This window comes from Antechinus flavipes, chromosome 3, assembly GCF_016432865.1.
Source record: "Antechinus flavipes isolate AdamAnt ecotype Samford, QLD, Australia chromosome 3, AdamAnt_v2, whole genome shotgun sequence".
Taxonomy (NCBI): Eukaryota; Metazoa; Chordata; class Mammalia; order Dasyuromorphia; family Dasyuridae; genus Antechinus; species Antechinus flavipes.
In genome coordinates this window covers 324,542,960-324,565,968 of record NC_067400.1, presented here as the reverse complement: position 1 = coordinate 324,565,968, position 23,009 = coordinate 324,542,960, and the positions used below count along the sequence as shown (strand labels likewise).

Below are 23,009 nucleotides of genomic sequence, written 5' to 3'. Positions count from 1 at the left end.
ACTCAGCAACATTTATCATGCTCTTACTATGTATAATATATAATGTCAGGTGCTCAGAATGCAAAGATAAATGAAGTAGCATAGATAAATGCAATGAAGCAAGACATGGTCTCTGCCTTCTAAGAGTTTACAACCCACTAGGAGGGTTCAGGCAAATTTCCAAATCACTATGATATGAATTTAGTGCGTTCTCTCTCTCTCTCTCTCTGTCTTAGTCTTTGTGTGTGTGTGCACACACGCATATGTATGTGTGTGTGTATGAATATGTGTGTATATGACTAGGAAAAATTCCAACCAAGTGGCATGAGAGATTTGAAAAAGGAGGCCTTAGTTTTAGTAGGGAAGGCCAAGGAAGGGGCATCTGAGCTAAGTCTTTAAGGAAGGGAAGGACCAAAGAATCATAGATTTAGAATAGGAAAGACCTTCAGAGAACATCTAATCCAGTCCCCTCACTTTATAGATGAGAAATTGCGAGCCTAAAGAAGTTCATACTGCTAACAAATACTTTAAACCCAAATCTTTTTTTCTCAATAATATTTTATTTTTCCAATTATATGTAAATATAGCCTTCAACACTCATTTTTGTAAGATTTTATGTTCCAATTTTTTTAACCCTCCTTCTCTCACCTCTTTTCTCCTCAAGACATCAAGCAATCTGATACAGGTTATGCATATACAATTTTTTAAAACATATTTCCATATTTGTTGTGCTGTGCAGAAAAATCAGACCAAAAGGGAAAAAAAAAACCATGAGAAAGAAAAATTAAACAAACCGACAACAACAACAACAAAAGATGAAAATACTCTGCTTTGATCCACATTCAGGGTCCATAGTTTTCTCTCTAGATGCGGATGGCAATATAAAACTCTGCATATCCTTTAATTCTGAATACCACTACTGGGCCTGTATCCCAAAGAGATCATAAAAGAGGAAAAGGACCCACATGTGCAAAAATGTTTGTAGCAGCTCTTTTTGTAGGGGCAAGAAACTAGAAACTGAGTGGATGCCCATCAGTTGGGGAATGGCTAAAAATAAGTTATGGTATGTAAATGTAATAGAATATTATTATTCAATAAGAAAAGATGAACAGTCTGATTTCAGAAAAGTCTAGAAAGATTTACATGAACTCGTGCTGAAATAAGTGAGCAGAATCAGAACATTGTACATAGTAACAGCGAGGTTATGTGATGAACAATTATGATAGATTTAGTTCTTCCAAGTTTATATCTATTTATTTACTATTCATGGTTTCATCATTCCCCTTCACCCAGAATTGAGTTGAATTTCATTTTTTTCTTTCATCATCCCTTCTATCCTATATGCTACACCTTTCACTTTTCACTAATCATTTATCTCCAGTTTTACCAAGGAAAAATCTTCAGAAAAATTCTGTTACTCCTTTAGAATTAAGTGGATGTTAAATGAGGATGACTTTCTTGTCAGAGTTGTTGTTCCCGAGGACATGTCCAAATGGTTGATTAGGAACACTCAGTCTCCTGATCAAGTGAGATTTCCATATCTCAAAGCTTTATAAAAATCCTATAAACATCAAGTCTACTTGACAAAGTAGAGTTTTATTAGAAATGGGTAGGTAGCTCTAGAACATTGATCTTGATAATAGAGCAATAGATCAATTTGAACCTCACAAATTGTGAGGTAGATGCTATTATTGTTCACATTTTATAGATGAGGAAACAGAAGTCAAAAAAAAAAAAGATTTGTCTAGGGTCACAGACCTAGTAAATGTTTGAGGCAGGATTCAAACCCAGGTCTTCCTTATTCTAAATCCTATAAACAGCAAATCTATTTGACAAAGTGGAGTTTTATTAGAAATGGGTAGGTAGTTCTAGAACATTGATCTTGGAGTTAGGAAGAATTGAGTTCCAGGCACTGGCTGTAGAACCCTGAGCAAGTTACAATCTCCATTGGCTCCAGTTTCTTCACCTGTATATGATGAATTCTGTTATCATAGATTTAGAGCTGGAAGGGCCCTATAAGCCATTAAATCCAATCTCTCCCCTCCTCCTAATCTTATTTTTCAAATAAAGAAACTGTGGTACATGACTTGGTTGAGTTTACAGAAGTAATAAGTGACAGAGATTGAGTTTTAACTCAGGTCTCTCAATTCCAAATTAAGGATTCTGCATTATATCTTAGTTCCCCTTTCTTTTATTTCCTGTTTTCTCAAAGGCCTGCCCTCAGCTAAGCTGTCCTGTTGGAAAGCAATCTCATAAATAGATTCATCATAAGGTATTAATGGATGATAATGGCTTAATAGCTTACCTCTTCCAGACATATTTGCATTTAAACTGAGGACCCCTGGAGATATAATGCCTTGTTCCTTTGGGATAAAGCTATAGTGATAAAACCTCATACTGTGTCAAGCCAGTGGATGAGATATTCTGGGGTACAAGAGCTTGACAGTTTTATTTTATATATATATATATACCCCACCCCACCCCCAAAGAGAATATTTGTCTGGGAAGTATTCTTAATCCATCTCAGTTCCATGCAACATTTTTCTAAATACATCTGCAAATATTTCTATTGTTTCTTCCTTCACCAATTTTGGCTTTCCCAAGCGGAAAGATCCATTTCTGTTGTCTGAGTTACAAATACTTAGTGCTGCCTCCGAAAGCAGCCTGCTTCTCTAGGGGTGGGAGCTGGGATCAAACTTGACTGCTACCATTCAAAAAGACAGTGCTGTCTGTCTAGACAGCAAGGCAGCTGATCGACTTGGGCTTCATGGCTTCACTCTGCTTTTTTTCTATACCAGTACATATTGAACGTGTAGACAAAGAAACAACCTGATTAATAAGAATAATTATAGTTAACATTTAGATAAAACTTTAAAATTTGCAAGGAATTTTACATACCTTAGCCAATTTGAACCTCACAAATTGTGAGGTAAATGCTATTATTGCTCCCATTTTATAGATGAGAAAACAGAAGTAAAAAAAAAAATGTCTAGGGTCATAGACCTAGTAAATGTCTGAGGCAGGATTCAAACTCAGGTCTTCCTTATTCTAAATTTAAATTCTTTATCTATATTCAAAGCCTTTGTCACCTGGTCCCTTCCTACTTTTCCAATGTTTTTACATTTTACCATTCTCTACTAATGACACTAGCCTCCTTGTCATTCCTCCCACATAATACTCCAACTCCAACCTTAGCTTGAAAAGGTTAAGGTCTTCCACTACAACCATAGTCATCCCCAATTATTCTGATCTATATCTCACTACTGGACCCAGATGGCTCTGGAGGATAAAGTAACTTTGCACAACCTCCCTCCCTTAAATTCAATTCACTTGCAGGTCATGGCATCACCTCCCTGATGTCATGGTCCCCTTTGAGAAGGACAAATAATAGCAACAATAACAACAACTGCAACTCCCTAGTCAAAGTATTTTCTTTAATTAGAATGCTCATCTCTGTCCTTTGGCTTCCTCAGTTTTTTTAGGTCTCAGCTGAAGTCCTACTCTTCGGCAAGAAACTTTCCCAATTGCCCTTAGTTTTAGTTCCTTCTCTCCAAGACTCCCCAATTTATTCTGCACATATCTTATTTCTACAAATGACTGCATTGGGTCTTCCATTATTATCTTCTTCATTAAATTATAAACTCATGTTTATAAACAGGAAAGCAGGGACTTTATGTTATATTCTTTTCCTTTGTATCCCCAGATTTAGCATGGTGTTTGGTACATAGTAGGTGCTTAATAAATTCTAGTTGACTGACTGACTCTATCCATCATAACATTCTATCTGTTATTCCACCTAATTACAAGCCTAACCCAATCCAAAATCTTGAAAAAAATTCCTTCAACACCATAATAAACATACCAACCAGTCATGTGGATACTGCCATTCTGTGTCTCCCAGTCACTATTAATCTCTCCCTTTAAATAATTCTCTAATAAAGACATTCTGCTTTTCCACTTTATAGAGCCAAACAATGATCAGTATACAGTCACCAAACCACTGGTCTACCAGCAGCTTTTGTACTTTCATCAGTTCCCTAGATGACCTGAAAATTCTAGTAGCATAATGTGCTATTTTTGCAACATGGAGGTAACAGATTAACAGACCCTTTTAGTCTTGCATAGATCCAATCTCCTGCCAATCATATAATGTGGAAAATGAGACTTAGAGTAGAAAAAACATTGGTTTCAATGTTAGAAAACACTAGAATCTTAGGACTTTAATCTTGGGTCAGCCACTTAGTAACTCTGTGACTTTGAATGCATCTTAATCTCTTTGAGCCTATTTTTCTATCCATAAAAGAGAAAGAATAAAACTCATACTGCCTACCTTGAGGCATTGTGAGATGGTGCCCGTGAAGTGCCTAGTGAACCTTAAGGTGTTATATAAATATAATCTATTTATGATTCACTTTAGAATTACATGAAATGTTTCCACAGGCCATTGCATTGTAAATGAAAGGCAGCAATTTTCATATACTAAACTCGATGACATTTTCATAGGCAAGGCATCATTTCTGAAAGGAAATTCATACCCTTATATGAAAGCATCTCTGGAGGATATGTCAGACAAAAAAAAATGCATGTGGATAAAAAATCTAGGCTGTGCCCCCTCTCACACATGGATAGTGAATTCAGAATAGTGACCCCTATGTTCAAGCTATTCTAGAGGTTCTCAGATCTTCAAAACCACAGTGCATGAGCCACTTGTGATGAATTTGTTCTCCCCTGCCCCAGTTAGAAAGGGGTTGCACTTAATTCAAAATATAGATATTTAATGAAATAACATAGTAAAAAAAAAATAGTAATAGCGCTCCCCTTCCTCCAAAACCTGGGGCACACTCTTCCACAGATATATGTGCCACGGTGGGAAGCGTAAGGAAGCATGTACAGGGATGATATACAAGGTACATGTATGTGTCACCAGAACATTTTTGTGGAGGAGAAACAGTGTCATGCTACAGATCACTGATGGTTTTGGGTGATGTCATCACACTGACGCTTCTGCTATACACAATAAAAGCTCCCCATGGTTTCTTCTTTACTGGTGACTGAGGAGTGCTTAGTCTCAGCTGGTGTTACTTGTGGGCATTGCTGGGCAGGTAGTCTCTGCTGGGCATCCAGCTTTGAGGTTCAATTCCATCTGTCAGCCATCTGGGTATAGTAGCTAGAAAACCGCTTGCAGATAAGAGCAGGCTCTTTAGACAGCCACCACTTTTAGTTAACAAAAGTCAGACAGTTCCCTCAGGCTAAGATTAAGTCTTTTCTAGTTTACACCCAAGGCTGGGTGAAGATAGCAGCCCTTTTCTATCTCACTTAGGGTTAGAAATTCCCAAGATCCTTTCTGGTTTAGCATGCAAATGAATTTGAGTCAGAACAAAAGGTAAGCGATGAGACAAGATCATTGTCTGAAGCACCAAGCCGTAATTCCGACTTTATTAAGTATATCTGTCAGCCATAAAACTAGAGTCTTATTCCAGCCTAGGGAAAAAAAAAAATTTTCATTATCCCTACGACAGAGAAGGAGACCCTAGATATTACTTCTGGTTACCTCATAGCATAATCACTATTCTAATAACCCACATTTGTCCTTTAGGAGTGGGTTTAGAGAGATGACCTAATATCCCATTTCCACCCCCATGAAATGTCCCTGCAGGATGTAGTGAGGTTCTCCTCTAAGGCTTGCTCTGATCTGTCTCAGGAGATTTACAATAATCCTTCTCCTGCTGAGTCATTCCAGGCCTGTAGAAATTCAGCAATAACCATCTCCTGGTCTCCTTGGTCCTTAGCCAGCCTGCACAGCAGAGATAAATCATCATCTAATTCCACCAACCATAGTCTGTACTTTGATAGGACAATCAATTCCTTATGGGCTTCCCAAGAGACATCTTGGTTCATATGGATTCGTAGTCTATAAAGCAAACATTTTTCCTACATACTTTTTTTTTTCTTTTCTCATTGAATACTGAGGACTTCTTGTGGGAAATCTATGCATCTTCCTTAAAGATTCCAGTGTTGGAATAATGAAACAATAAAAAAAAAACTTGGTTCCACATTATGATCAATTAAGGAAAAATATTTCCAAGCCAATATGAATATATCATATAGTGTCACCAAAATCTAAGTGCAGTTTTAAATGTTAATAACATAAAGCTTTAATAGCATAAAATTTCACTAAGACTTTTGGAACCCCCTTGTACAAACAAAAAGCTTTATATACATATGTATACATATATTTGTGTTATACATAAACATTAAAAATACTACTTGAGTTGATTTTTCAAGAATAGTCTATTTCATTTTTTAGTCCAGATTTCATCAGGTTTGGGAAACTTCCTCCAATGATAAAGACAAGCACCTTCTATATAACTTAAATTTTCTAGATCACTGTGATATTAAGTGCATTGATAAGGCCATGTAGGCAGCTAAGTGGTGTCATAATGCACAAAACAACAAGCCTAGAATTGGCTTCCTAAATTCAAATCTGGCCTCAGGCAGTTCCTAGTTGTGTGACCCTGAACAAGTCACTTAACCCTGTTTGCCTCAGATTATTAATCCATAAAATTGCATTAGAGAAGGAAATGGCAAACCATTCAGTATCTTTGCCAAGAAAACCCCATATGGGGTCATGAAGAGTCAGACATGATTGAACAACTCCCTCAAATCAGATTTCAGGAAAGCATTTATTTGTAGAACCCGATTTAAAATTGGCAAGAACCTTACAGATGATTTAGATTAGCTCCTATTTATTTTAAAAGTAAGGAAATGGGCCTAGAATGATTTGATGATTTGTCCAAGGTCACAGAGATAGAAATTATGGGATTCAAATTAGAACTCAGTTCTTTTGATTCCAGAGCCAGTATTCTTGCCTTTTCCCTATTCTTCAGCCTGCTTGGTGTGGACCTTGAGAGTGTTGTGCAAATGAATTTAGGCCCTGAGACTAATGAGAATAAAGCAATGGATAGAAGAGGGAAGAAAATGAAGAAAATTCTCTATATTTTCCCTGTGAGATTACCCTCAATTTTTCCTGCAAATATATTATTTGTATATAGTTGCTTGCATGTTGTTTCCCTTTGTCTGTGAGCTCCCTGAGAAACGGAACTATTTTTTTGTCAAGCAAGACATCAATCCTCCCTTCTCCAATACCCACTCCATCCCACAAAGAAAATTTGGATCCATCTTGAAAAAAGTTGTGGACTTGAGTTCTGTTGTTGTTAAATAAAAGTAAGTTAAATAAAAGCAGAATTCTTTTCCACATTTCTACCAAAATCAGTTATTTTTTCTGGACAAGTTTGTGGGTGATTGTTTAAAAGTGGTTCCAAAGGCTGTGTTGCATTTTATTAGGAATATTTTATGAAATTTAGGATATTTTGTTATATTAGATAAGAGAAATTTATCAATAATTTTGCTTAACATGCATCATATATACCTAAAACATATAGTATTATACATATAATATTCACAACATAAACAAAACTTGTCTATTATACAACATACTCTATCCTCAGAATACCACATACTTTAAACTCATGGAAAAACTCAATAAAATGGTTAATATTTTTGAAGGGAAGTATATACTATGACATTAACTTAAACATTCAGTGTGCTGCGATTCTTGGCATCAAAGAATACTGTATAAAGGGCAAAAAAAGTTGGAGAATCTATGTTATAATGGAAGTAACACTATCTTTGGAGTTTAAGGCCCTGGGTTTGAATTTTGGTTTTGATACTTAGCTCTCTATCTGTAGGACCATCTCACTTTTTGAGAACTGAGTTTTCTCTTTTGTAAAATGAAAAGGTAAAATTATTCTTTGAGCTCAAAAATACTATGACTTGGTTGGCTGTCAAACTAGATGTTCATGAACCTTTGAAATTTCTTCTAGATTGAGGATTTTTTTGGAAAAAAAGTTAAGATTTTAATGGGAGGCCAATTCCCTTATGAGAGTTTCTCTGTCAGTAGAGATTTTTAGGAAAAAATTTGATATCTCTTTAGAGTTTTTCCTCTAAATGATCTGAATTGTGACAAAGGTGGGATAGATATTTTGGGTTTTCATCTTTTGATTCATTACTTCAGTGCTTTCTGCTATTTAGTCCCAGCAAGAACTGACATTTCTTTGACTGAAAAGGTGTTTAAAAAAAAAAAAAACTTAGCTTTGGAATGCTTTAGCTGAAATGTCATCTTCTTTTACAGTTGGGAAGACATCTCTGATCACGCGGTTCATGTATGACAGCTTTGACAATACATACCAGGTAAGGTCCTTTCCCCCTTCAAATGAGGTAAGGCATGGAAAGTACTTGGTCACTGGGAAGTATAAGATGAGCATGAACCGTTATTACTCAATATTCTATTATGTTAATGTCACTTCATAATATATTGTGTATATTATATATATATCTTATGTATATATTAATATATCTCATATTAAATCATTTTTATAACATAATTATACTATGTTATAAATAACTATATACATAATTATACTGTTATATTACATTTCATCATATCATAATATCTTATATTGTACCATGCTATACATATTATGTCATATTATATCTTATATTAAGTCATATATTATATTATATTACATTCTGTTATATTACATTGTATCACATGTTATCAGAAATTATATTATATCATGATATTAGAATAAAAATACATTTAAATGATGCTCAAAATCATATTGCCATATATCATGTGATGCTATGCTAGTCTTTTATGTTTTGTTATTTATATTTATATATATTATATAGAATTATATGTTATATATTATTTATATTTATAAGTATGTAAGTGATTTGTCTCTTACTATGTAATAAAAAACAAAAATTCTAAATTCTCTGTCATTCAGGAAACTTTTCTTCTTAAACCCCAACATGTGCTCAAGGAAAATGGTGGAATTTTTTTCCTTAGAGATATTCAAAACCAAGATAAACACATATTTCTCTGTAGTGGATTAGGTGTCATCTTGTTTTGAGGCATGAGTTTGGATGAAGTGATCTCTAAAGTGAGTGGTTTTCATGAAGAACATTTTGGGTCCATAATGATTATCCAATGGTCTATAAGACTTCTTTCTTATAATACAATATTACATATTTTATCAAGCATTTATCTGATTCACAGAAGTGAATTTTCCAGATAAGTGAAACACTAAAATATGTATTATTTTAATTATGGATTCTAAATTCTAAAATATTTTATACATTTTAGTGATTTTTTAAACAGAAGACCCTGAACATATTTTTAAACATATATTTATTCTTATTCTGAACTTAACTCATACTTAATAAAATGTATATTTTTTAGCATATTTATTTTCTTCCTTATCCTCTTAATACTCTGCATTGTCAGGAGGAAGCCTATGTAACAAGTATGCATAGTAAAGCAAAACAAATGGCTGTATCTGAAAAAGTAATATTATTTTGTACTTTGATTCTATCACTTCACTCTAAAGGTAGATAACACACTCCACTCTCAGTCCTCCAGAACCAACTCATTAACTCATTTGGTCATTGCACTGATCATCATTGTTAAGTCTTTCAAAGTTGTTTTTCTTTAAAATGTTTTGTTATGATAAATGATTATTCTGGTTTTATTTACTTCACTCTGCATTAGTTCATACAGGTCTTCCCAGATATCTCTATAACCATCTATTTATTTTATTTTATTTTATTTGTGGTACAATAGTCTTCTGTATTGTATGCCATAATTTGTTTAGTAATTCCTCAATAGAGTTTTCAATTCTTTGCTCTTATATAAAAAAAAAAGCTGCTATAAATAATTTTAAGCATAGCGGTCCCTCTTCTTTCCTTGATTTCTTTGGGATATAGATAGATGATAGATAGATAGATAGATAGATATAAACTAGGAGTGGTATCATTGGGCCAAAGGGTATGGTTGAGTGACTTTTGAAGCATGATTCCAAATTGCTTTCCAGAATGTCTGGATCAATTTAACAATATATGCCTGTTTCCCCATAGTTCCTCCAACAATTGTCATATTAGCTTATAGGAGAGATATGAATTAGAATCTCAGAGTTGCTTTAATTTGCATTTCTTTAATTATTAGTGATTTGGAGCCAACATAATTTCCATTCTTTTTTTAAAGATTTAGGATGATCATTAAGAACATCTTATTTTTGACACATGAAATATAATAGTTTTTTCCTGTCTTCTTCCTTGCTCAAGCTATTGCTTTTCCTAATGCCAGTTGCCTATCTATAATAGCCCTACCTGTATTCTAGTTACTGCTTTTAATAAGCTATGGTCTAGACAACCATATTCTCCGGTACATAAAAACATTTGTGCTAAACAAGAGTAAAGTTATAAGCAGAGATTTAAGGAGCAAATTGCCTGCCATTTGTCTCAGGGACTTTGTAGCAGCTATTTGGGGCATTGAAGGGCCTTTACCTCTCATTTCTGGCTCAGAGCTATGTTTAGAAGGATGTGCAGCATTTCAGGCAAGAAAAATAAAGATATGAGTGGTGAGAATTATGGCATAGAGTGGAGAATAGCGATTCCTGAAAATCTTGTGCAATAATGACTTTACACAAAGTCTGTGGCAGTTGTATGTTAGACAATACCTTCTGAGCCCCTCTCCATTCACTTGAAGAACTCTGAAAATTATATGTGAATTTTCTGTGCTTCAGTATATTACTGTTTTTGTACTCCTATAAGGCCATAATTTCTGTGGCTCTGTAAATAGATGTGATAATTAGGGGAAAGAAAAGAATTAAAAAATGTGACTTCAGAGTTTCCTCTAAATTCAATAAGTAGGAAAATGGTGAGGTCATGGACATAAATTAGGGAGATCAGAATGAATAAGATGACATATTGGATAAATTATATTTGAGGTCCTAGCAGGACATATGTGCAGTAGCCTATCAAGGGAGATGTTTACTGTAGATTTCCATAGTGGTGAGAATTGAAGTCGATGGAAGAATGTTACTGTTTAATTGATTGATGTCACAAAGTTGAGAAACTGTGTCCCACTATTTTCACAGTCCCTTAATGTAGAATCCATAAGCTTACTGTTTGATGATAGAAAGTTGAGAAGTAATGTTTCTCTTTTTGCAGGGGTACCCATGAACTTGTCTTTAAACAAATAAGTGAATACTTTTTTTCTTTTTTGATCTGATTTTTCTTGTACAATATGACAAAAATGGAAATATGTTTAAAAGAATTGCACATGTTTAACTTATATCAGAAGGTTGCTATCTTGGGAAGAGGGAAGGTAAGGGAGGGAGAGAGAAAAATTTGAAACACAAAGTCTTACAAAAATGAATGTCGAAAACTATCTTTTACATATATTTGAAAAATAAAAAACTTGAAAATTAAAAACAAAACCAAAAAGAATTCAGAAATAATTAAGTGAATAACTGCATTTCAACAGAATTAGTTTCCTTTGAAGTCCTATCAATTTTATTTTATACCTTTGAAAACATTTTTCTGAGGAGAGATCCATAGACTTCACCAAACTGCCAAGGAGCTTATGACACAGAAATGGTTAAGAATCTCTGCTCTAGTGTGATCTTTCTTCTTGGTCACAGATGGAGTTCCTTCAATAATAGGCTATTAGCTTCATAATTAGTGTGGAAGTTTTCTTTTTCTAATTCTGTATGATGTATTCTACTGTTAATGAATTCTCTTAGGAACCACAGAAAAGGGGGTGCCTTTTTACATAAGTTTATAAGGCTTTGGGAAAACAAAAAAACAAAAAATGAAGCTCACTCTGTGACCAACAAGTCATATATAATCCATAATCTCAGTTTCCATATTATTTCCTCCATCACCAGCTCTTCTATTCTTTGTGCTTTTTTTGTTTCCTGGCTTTCTAAGCACCTTTGGCCACATTCTCTGTGATGGGGGTAGCTGAGGAAAAATTCAGTGGGAAGTTGAGAAGACTTGAGTTCAGATAGAAACATCTTCTCTAGATAAATGGGGAGAAAATGTACTGCCCACAAAAACTTTTCATCTAGTCATACTTTTCTTCCAGGTAAACTCAACAAGAACAGAAATGAAATCAGCCTGAATCATGCTTTATGCTTGATAGGAAGACAATGATCGTCCCTCTAGTCTGCCCAGATGTGCAGTAGCCTGTCGAGGGAGATATGACTACCCTAGAGATACAACATGCCATAGTGGAGAGAGTACTCATTCTAGATCAACTTATTTAATGCAATCTCTTCATTTCAAAGATGAACAAACTAAGGTTCAGGAAAATGAAACAATTTGTCTAAGATCACAGAACCCAAAAACAGTAAGAGTAAAATTTGAATTCAGATCCCCTGACTCCAAAATTCTTTAGAATACTAATTTTCAGGGCAGCTAGGGGTTACGATGGATAAAGCACTGTCCCTGGAGTCAGGAGGACCTAAGTTCAAATTTGCCCTTAAACATTTGCTGTGTGATCCTGGGCAAGTCATTGCCTCAGAAAAATACATCAATTGTCCTAACTTACTTTAAACTTGAGGTATATTATTCTACTACTTTAAGTCTAATTTTCATTCTCTGTAACATCATCCAAATGATTAATCTCTCACATCCTACATTTCAATGAGAGCCTATAACTTATGATGAGGTAGCTAGGCGGCAGAGTGAATAATACACAGAACTTGGTGTCAGAAAGACCTGAGTCCAAATTCTGCTTCAGTCAACTTAGTAGCTGTGTTAGCCTGGGCGAGGCACTTAAACTTCTCCCGGATTCAGTTTCTCCATCTGTAAAATGGAGATAATGATAATAACAATGGCAAGATCATTGTAAATGAATTAGCAAATGTAAAGCACTCTGCAAACCATAAAGTGCTATAAAAATGCTAGATATTATTATCACCCAGGCAAGGATGATGTGTACATGTCCAGGTCTCTATATCAGGGAGGCTTTCTGTTTATTGCCGTGTCCTGATGTGCTGCATTGTTAAAGTTCTTATTGCTTCTAAGCTCCTATTAAAAATATCTCGCCTTGCTTTTTTCTCCCTTTAGCATTCCTGCTTTGGTCACTGCAGTGATTTCCTGCAGCTGAGTTCTATTAGGCGGAGCATTGCTGAAATAAAAAAGGTCGACTCATCCTTCCTCTGTTTTCCAGTACAGCAATACCAAGCTGGGTACTGGAGATCTGCTTCAGGAAGATCTGAGTTCTTTCTTGTGTCTGCCTTTGCCACTAAATGATTATGCGATACTGGGGAGATAACAACTTCCCTGAGCTTCAGTTTCATTGTAAAAGTCCTAGTTTGGGCTCAATCATCTCTCTCCTTTAAGGTCTTATGATCTATGACTATGATTCTGTCCATTTAGCTTGAGACTGGGATTCTGGATCGGGAAATCTGGGTTCTTTCTGGAACTGCTTTTATCATCAAATGTCTAGGTAGAACTGTAAGTGCAGCAGGCCAGAAGCAAATTACTGAAGGTGAAGTTTATCTTAATTTAACTATCTAGCTAACTCCTCTCATTTCAGTAGTCTTTCCTCCCTCCTCTTCACACAAGTAACTCTCTCTTCTTTCTCTCTTTCTTTTATATGTCACTTTCTATGTCTTTTCCTTTCTTTTTCTCTCCTCTCTCCCTTCATCTCTTTTTTCTTTCTTCCTCTTCTTTCTCTTTCTTCTGTCTTCTATCTCTTTTTATTCTCTTTCTTCTTCTCTTTCTCCATCTCTCTCCCTTTTTCTAACTCTGTTTTCCTCTCCAAAGCTCTGTCTGTGTGTCTGTCTTTTTGTCTCTTTCTTCTCATTTCTCTCTCTCCTTTTTCTTTCTTCTGTCTCTCCTGTATCTTTATCTTTTTCCTCTCCTTTTCTTCTCTCTCTTTCTCTTGTCTCCATCTCTCTTTCTCTGTCTGTCTTTCTCTCCATCTCTCTTTGTCTATGTGTCCCTCTCTCTCTGTTTCTATCTTACACTGTTTGTCTCTCTGTCTCTTCTTTCCCTTTCTTCTTTCTTCCTTGTCTCTTTATCTCTTCTCTGTCTTTCTCTCCATCTCTCATCTTATATCTGTGTTTCTTTTTCTGTTTCTCTCACTCTGTTTGTTTCTCTGTCTATCCTTTTTCTTCTGTCTCTCCTTTCTCTTTATCTCTTTTTCCTCTCTTTTTTTTCTCTCTTTTTCTTCTGTCTCCACGTCTCTCTCTATTTCTCTACTTTTGTCTGTCTTGTTTCTTCTTACTCTTTCTTTTGTCTCTCTGGTCTTTTCATCTCTTTTCTCTCTTTTTCTTTTGTCTCTTTCCATGTCTCTCCACCTCCCTCTCTTTTCTTTCTCTGTCTTTCTCTCTCTCCATCTCTCTTTGACTGTGTGTGTGTGTGTGTGTGTGTGTGTGTGTGTGTGTGTGTGTGTGAATGTGTCTCTTTCTTGAGGTATCAGTTACAACTCCCAGTTCTTTCCATAGACTCTGTGGAAGTTATTGTGGTTTGTCTTCTTTATAAGTAGTGTCCCAAATTCACATGTTAGTTTAGGACAGGAGTTCTAATGAAACCTATAGATCCATTTTCAAAATAATTTTTAAATGCACAAAAACCTAAGATAACAAAGGAAACTAATTATATTAAAATATAATAATTTTATTATTATTATAAATATATTTATTTTGCATAATAAATATAAAAAGAAAATAATGATAATAAAAAATTTTAAATAAAATAATTTAAAAATTCAAATTTCAAAAAAGTCCAAATTCAAGGACTCCAGATGAAGATCCCTTGATCTAAGGTTTAGTGTGAATTAATCAGTTAGATTATGGCTCAGGCATTATCCATCCTCTTCCCTTTGGCTTATTCCTGTTACGTTTCTGTATGAACTTTATATACAGGCAAACTTACATACAACTCTTAAATCACCTTTAGCAGGGAATGAATAAAAGCAAATAGCATTAGTGCATTCAACAAACACAGTCTTCCTTATTTCAGGCTCAGCAAATCAAAAACCTAGAATTCCCATGTTTCATCCCTCCTTCCCCATGACCCACAATGAGCTGGCAAAGACATTTGCTAGGGTTTGCTACTTACAGCAAAACCTCCTCTAGAAAATCCATGTCTGCATTTCTAGCTGCTAGAATTCCCTTGATGGAATAACAAACACTTATTTGTTCAACTAAGGGGGCTTCAGCTTTCTTAAATATTTGCTTTTTCATGTATCTACCCCATTATCACAGCAGGGAAATGTTAGGAGTTGGAGTGAAGATTCTCTTCATCAGTCTGTCAATTGTCTGAGTTGTTCTTCCCAGGCACCAGGAGAAAAAAGATGTAGGTCCTCCTAGCAAGGTGCTATGTGTTCTCCTCAATCTCTCTTATTCAAAATTAGTCCCTTTTACATTCCCTTCCCCAGCTTCTTCCATCATCACATATTTAACTCTTAGAAGTTCCCTTATGCTCAGAACTCCATAGAAAAATAGGACATAATCTCTTATCTCCAAAATTTTGCATTAATTAGTCAGATTCTCCTTAGTGAGGGAATTGTAATCCTCATTGGCTAGCCAGTGAGAGAAGTCATTTTGGGAGAGAAGGCTTTCCTGATATACCTAAAAACCTACAGCTTATGCATAGACTGGATAGTAGTCTTATCTAGCACGACCAATGGTACATAACTGGTTTTGTGTCACAGACAATAAAATTCATCATGATGAAAAGAATTAGCAAAAATCCTGGTAGGACAAGTATCATTTTCAAGAAAGGGGAAAAAATAAACCATATCACAATATGATACATAAAGAGTAATTTCAATATTCTCCCCCCCCAAAAAAAATTAAAAACAACCCTTAGACTGAGATGAGAATCAGAGTCCTGTTATTTCTTGCCTATTTATAGACTATCAGATCCTAGACAAATCATATAGGTTTTCATCAAGCCTCCCTTTACCAAGGGAGAATATAGTCATGATGTATGGCCCTTGGTAGATGAAAATGATACTTGATCTAGAACATAGATGGTAGATGATTAGGATAATAGAACTGGCTTCCCCTAAGTCACAGGTGGATTTGTTCTGAGCATTCCACATGCTCATCTGGTTTGTACCTTTTGATGGGTTTGTGTGATGGGCAGCCATGGTAATGAGCACAGTCTACAGATTAAAAACAAGATTTTCTCTACGTGAGGCTAACTGGATCATAGAGGAACAAAACTGTGTCCTTGGCCTTTATTATCATCATGTTCTAACAGGGCAGAAATAAAAATAGCTGTCCCTGATCTCCTGTCACTGTGTGTATGTGTCAGGGTGTTAGGAGGAGATTGAGAAGAGATTTAGGATACAAGCCATTAAGAGATATCTTATAGAGACATTGTCTGAGAATGGTATTACTGAAATAACCACTTTGTTCTTTTCATTTTATGCTTAATCAACTCTATGACGAAAAAATCAGTTTACACATACAGATGTTGATGGCCTTTCATAATTAGTTCTCATTTAGAACTTCTTATCCTTCACATACATGCATCATGTACACATTAAAAACATACTTTTTTCTCATGAGATAGTTAAGTTGTGGTTTTAAGTCATCAGTTTGTTCATGCCTTTCTGACCTTGAAAGGTTTTTTGCAGCTCAAATTCTCCCATCCCTACCTCTGCCCAAGAGAATATCACTCAGATATTTCCAGGTCAAACCTCTTTTGTGGTTCCTGTTCAATTGCCAACCTTTCTGGGATATTCTGGGTTATTTTTGGATTCTCACTGGTGTTTCTCACACTTCCCAATTTAGTCTCCTCTCTGCATTTATAATCAAAGCATTGAGTTTCTCCCCTACCTCTCTCCCCCATCTTTTTTATCAGCAAAGTCTTCCAGGCTTGTCCTATCCTCCCTCTTCTATGTCTCCCTTCATAGCAGAGTGTAATAACTGGCACTGGGATTAGAGTCAGGGATCTCAGTTTGAATTTTGGTCTGCTGTTTATCAGTTGTGAGTTTGAACAAGTCACATAAGTTGTCTGAGACCTGAGCTTCCTAATCTACAAAATGAGCAGGTTATAGTAGGGGATCTCTAAGGTTCTTTCCAGTTCAGAATAATAGTAACAACAAAAACAACAACAAGAATAAGAATTGCAGCTAGCGTTTATGTACTGTTTTAAAGTTTGCAAAGTGCTTTACAAATACTATCTTCTTTGATCTTCAAAACAAGCCTGTGAAGTAGGTGCTATTATCCTCATTTTATTGATGAGGAAATTGAAACTTTCAGAGGTTAAGTGACTTATCCAGAATCACACATTAGTAGCTGAGATGGAATTTGAACTCAAGTCTTCCTGATTCCCAATGCTCTATCTACTGTACTACCTATTGTGTTTCATAATATGATAATCTCATATTTCATAATGTGATGATATGATTATTTGACCCCAATATGAGGAAACAGGATACATAAAGGTAAGTTACTTTCCCAATGTAATACAAATGGTAAATATCTTAGGTAAGATTTGAACAGTGTCTTTTGGATTCCAAGTCTAATATCTTATCTACCACTTAACACTGCTTCTCATTTAACCTCTGTAGCAACCCTGGGATCTTTCAGCCTAATAATCTGCATGAATAATTGCTACCTTGGCAGACAGTTTCCACCCCTATCTATACTAACCATAGTTTTCTGACATGTGATGGCCATACTATCAATGATTTGGTGAAATACTGAGAAGACCATTTTGCCTTTTTGAGAGGTCCACCCTCCCTAAGCTCTGCCATGACCTGACTCTTGGTTTTTTAAGTGCAGCCCCCCAAAAACATATTGCTTTTAGGAAATGACTCCTTTTTGTGAAATTGATATTATTGGGTTAGCTACCAGTATCCATTAAATATGCTAATATGCAGTTAACAAACCTTGTAGAATTCAATTAAGTGATAAGTTACCATAAGCAGTGGTCTGCTCAGTAAACAGTAGTTGGAGTAAACAGTAGTTGCTTAGACTCACTGGAAAGAACAGGGGATTCTGGACTCAGGAGAACCTGAATTCAAATCCTATCTTACTAGCTGTGTGACCTTGCCCAGGTCATTTAATATCTGTTGACCTGTTTCCTCATTTGTCAAATAGACTTAAAGTGCTACATAAATATTAACTATTATTATTTGTTCAATGATTGATGAGTATGAGGAAAACAAATTTTTTGCCTTGTGTTTTGTTTAGTTTGAGGTTTCTTTGATGTAACAGGTTTAACACTAAGTACCTTTCCTGTTAGACAGGTGGTAGAAAGGTGTTACCTCAGGCTGCTGGCAGATGGTGGCAGTTTGGGAACAGGCAAAATGGGTAATTAAATGAGGATGCCAAGTTCTGCTAATCACCCCACCCAAACAGAAGAGAAGAAAGAAGGATGGAGGAAAGCATCCCAGAATGCTTTGGCATATTTTATCATGTTAAAAGGAATTTCAACCTGCAAGAAGAGTGATGAGTCAGTATTCCAGTTTCTCTTGCTACACTTGTAAGATATATAAGATGCCTTTTATTTTGTTTTTGTTTTAAAATCAAAATCATTTCTGGATACCTCCATTTTCTTTTCCTACTGCAACTAGAGGAGCTAAATGGCATATTAGATAGAGTGCCGGTCCTCAAGTCAGGAGGATCTTACTTTAAATCTGGCCTCAGATATGTCCTAGATGTGTGATCCTTGGCAAGTCACTTAATCATATTTGCCTCAATTTCCTCATCTGTAAACTGAGCTAGAGAAGGGAATAGCAAGTCACTCCAGTGTCTTTGCAAAACTAAAACCAAATCAAACCAAATGAGATCCCAACTAGAGCTTTTACCCCCATTCTGGAACTGATTGTTCAATAACAGTGACCACATTTGACAATGTATATAAGATTCTGCCCCTACCCTCCCTACCTCTTAGTAAAAGGAAGGATCATTTTCTCCTCCTCTCTACAGATTAAGCCCTGCACATTGATCTTCCAGAAGTCTGAAAGAATCAGACAATCAGGTTAAAAGTAAATAATAAACTCAATTACCTTTTTGTTACATTTCATGTACATTGTGTCTGTGGGAAATGAAGGGTGGGGAAAAGACAAGACACTACAAGACAATTCAAATAAGAAATGCCCTCTTTCTTCCCTTTGAAAGTTCTCTAATCTATCCCTGAGTCACATCAAGGCTTTCTATCTCTATCCTCATTCTAAATCTTTCTCTCTCTTTCTTTCATTCTCAAAACAGTTTAAAAATAAACCAACTCACATGTGATTATGAGCATTTCTAGGTTTACATGACATTTTCCTCAAAATAACCCCATGATGAAGATAGAACAAGTATTATCATCTTCATTTTAGAAATTAGCAAAGCTGGGTTCTGAGATTCTAGGTAATTAGCCCATTTTTAAAAGCAAGAAAATGGCTAAGATAGGATTTTAACTCGTCTGCTGACTGCAAGGCCAGCAATCTTTCCCATTATAATATGCTTCTTCTTAAGATGGCAAAAGCAGAAAAAAGATGAAGAAAAGTATTACCATTACTATGGTTTGGAATGATATAGATTGGATTGAGGGCCTTACAAGAGGAGAAAAAACAGATTAAACATTTGTATAGCCAACACCTACTACATGCCAGACACTATGCTAAGTGCTTTAAGATAATATCTCATTTCATCTCCACTAAAATCATGAAAAATAGGGCCTGTTTATCTGTATTTTTCCATTTGAGGAACTTGAAGCAAGCGATCACACAGCTAATAATTGTCTAAGGCCAGATTTGAACTTGGGTCTCACTGACTCAAAGAAAAATGTTCTATCTCTTTTGTTATTTAATTGTTTCTACAATTTTTAATCATTTAAATCTTGCAATATATATTGGGGTTCATGGGCTAGATTGTTTTCTTAAAGAATGTGCCTTAAACCCAGATCATTCTGGCTCTCATTGATTGACCAGAAACTATGAGGGTTTGCCCCCCCCAAAACTTTTTTACTAAGTAAAAAAGGCCATTCTTTGACTCATTTCTTATCTAGCCTTAACCACTGAATGAGAATTGCCCCAGTCAAACTAAGACCTGCTAAAGACCTTCGCTCAAAAGGGCCAAGGTCTCACTGTCTCCGGAGCCATCTCCAATCATCCTGATCTATATCTTGCCATTGAATCCAGATCAGAGAAGAAAGTGAGGCAGGTGACATTGCATAACCCTCTATCACTTAAATTGTTCTTTTGTATGTCATAGCAACATCTCTCTGATGTCATGGCTGTTTTTGAGAATAAAGGACAAAGAACAACAACAACAAATTGATAGCATCCCAGTTCATTTCCCCACACTTCAAACCACAAACTCAGAGTAACAGGAAACTGTATAATTAAGTGCTCTGCCCTCTGGGGCCAAGCAAAATGGAATCCCTGAGCTCTATGAAGACTCTTCATATATTTATAAACAGCTTTAAAGACCTATTTTTAATAATAAGAAAAATTAAGAAAGGAAAGTTAAAACTGTAAAAGACCCAAACTTTTGGCCATTACGCTACATGATTCATAACAATCTTATAATCAATGACATCTATAATTTCTAATAATGAAATAATTATTACAATAGGTCTCTCCTATCATTAGCAACTCTTTTAAAATATATAAATAAAAGAGTTTATGTTCATCTCTTATTAAATGTTATCTTGTTAGGTTCTACCTTTTGCTTATTTAGATCTTTTTGAATATTTACTCACTTATCCAAAATATTAGTCTTCCCACTTTTGAATCATGTGCCAATTTAATAAATATATAATCCATTTCTTCATAGAAATCATTGATAAAAAATACAGAACAGGACATGGCAGGGAAGGGTCCTGTGGCATGCCAGCAAAGACTTGCCTTTAGGGAAAGCAGCCAAGGTACTTAATCCCCAAATATTTTGATGGGTCAATAAAAACGATTTATTGTTTTGTTTCATTGGCAAAACAAGGGGATATAGTGAAGGATTCAAATGATGCAATGACAAAGGATTCAGAATTTGAGTAATCCACAAGCATTTATTAAGTGCTTACTATATTCCAAGTACTGTGTGGAGTTCTAGGAATACAGAGACAAAAGTGACTCCAGAGTCACTTAAGGATGCCCCCATCCTTAAGAAGCTTATATTCTATTAGTTGAGACCTGTATATAAAATAGATGCAAGATCATTTGGGGGCAGCTAGATAGTACAGTGACTAGAGCTCTGAGGTTATAGTCAGGAAGATGTGAGTTCAAATCCAGCCTCAGACACTTAATAGCTGTGTGATCCTGGGATAGTCATTTAACTTCTGTCTCAATTTCCTTAATTATAAAATACAGATAATAATAACACCCACTTCATAGGGCTGTTGTGAGGAACAATATTTACAAATATGTGTAAATCCCTTATGACAATGCTTAGTATATAGTAGACAGTCAATAATTGCTATTTTTTTTCATCTTCACCATTCATCTCTTAATCTTTCACAAAGAGCACTGTACTCTGAAATAAGGCTTGTCTTCTCATGCTAGAGCTGTCCCTCCCTGCGGGATCCACGGCAAGCTCCAGAATTCCAAACATCTTTGAGCCAAAGGCACTCGACCTTTTGGTACTTCTATGTCCTTATGTATAAAAATGGCGGAAAGTGCTAATAGTCTAGACTGTTTGGCATTTGGTGTGTCTATTTTCCCCACGATAACCTTTGACGGATGCTTATGACATTTGGCACCCTGTTAAAGGGCATCAAGATACACCTTATGTTTGATTTATGCTTCAATCTGCCATCTTGAAATAAAAGATCAACTGATAAAGATTTCTAAATGCCTCACCTACTTTCCAGCGGATTTTAATGAAATTCAATGAGTTGAGGCAGCTCCAAGCACGGTACAGAATGCAAGAGGTTTTATTACTAGCCACCAGGAACAGGTGGAGTCAGGAAAAGCAAATGGTATGACTGCCTAAGGTTGGAGAAAGAATCCAATTACTTTGACATCTCCTGTCCCCATGTCAGGTTTCCTTCTGCTCTTTAGCAGTGCCCAGAGCAAGGACAAACCGTGGTCCCTGCATGCTCACAGAGTGTGAAGTCTTTCCAAGATTCCTCTCCCCTCCCCCAGAATTGCTCACTTGCCAATATGAAACCTTATTAAGTTTTGCCAGCCTCATTTGCATGCTAATTTGCATGGATTTGCCCTGATACTTCCATCTGATGGTCTGTGCAAAAAGCACAAACAGAAACCTTATTGTAATGGGTTTGTTCCTAGCAGTCTGCTTCTAACCACTTGCCGGTGCCTTTGGCTAAGCATTTGACAGGTTCTGGACCAGGGTGGGAGTGGGATGGGGTGGAAACAAAACAAATACATTGTGATTGGTTTTCATTTCTGATGGAGAAAGAATTCAAAATCAATATATGCAAATTGCCATGCAGATTCCCACTGCAGATTTCATCACCGTGGCTTTTTAGAATACAGATGTAAAATTATATTACATTATAACAAACATTTATTACAGAGAAGACTTTGTCATATAATTTACAAAAAGATTTTTTTTTCCTTGGGGATTTTTGTGCTTAATTTAGGCTTTCATGTATAGGCAATATATCCAATATGCCTCATCATGCACATTCTACAGGCATAATGCACATATTGGCATGTGTGTTGCATAATTAATTTGTTGATGGCTTAATAGGCTGTAATGAAATTTACCTGTGTGTATTTATATGTAGGTGGAAAACAGATGATCGGGCTAAAATGCCTTGAATTTTATTTCTTTTTTTTTGTTATAGCTTTTTATTTACAAGTTATATACATGGGCAATCTTACAGCATTGATAATTGCCAAACCTTTTGTTCCATCTTTTCCCCTCCTTCCTCCATCCCCTCCCTCCAATGGCAGGTTGACCAATACATATTAAATATGTTAAATTATAAATTAAATACAATGTAAGTATACATGTCCAAACAGTTATTTTACTGTATAAAAAGAATCGGACTTTGAAATAGTGTACAATTAGCCTGTGAAGGAAATCTAAAATGCAGGAGGACAAAAATAGAGGGATTGGAATTCTACCTTGCATTTTATTTCAAGCTAAATGTCTACCATTTTTCATGTTCAATATCCCTTCTAAGCATGAAAAAGTAAAAAGGACAAAAAAAGCATTGCTGGGTTTCAAAGTTTCTCCTCAAACCAGAATCTGGGG

At 35.6% G+C, this 23,009-nt stretch overlaps 1 protein-coding gene across 1 annotated transcript in view; it reads left to right on the top strand.

Moving 5' to 3' along the window:
- The window catches only part of RAB6B (RAB6B, member RAS oncogene family), a 171,994-nt gene that overhangs the window by 97,653 nt on the left and 51,332 nt on the right, over window positions 1-23,009 (top strand). Inside the window, exon 2 of the mRNA XM_051985577.1 lies at window positions 8,171-8,229. Coding sequence (XP_051841537.1) covers window positions 8,171-8,229 — 59 coding nt within the window. The remainder of the gene's footprint in view (window positions 1-8,170; window positions 8,230-23,009) is intronic.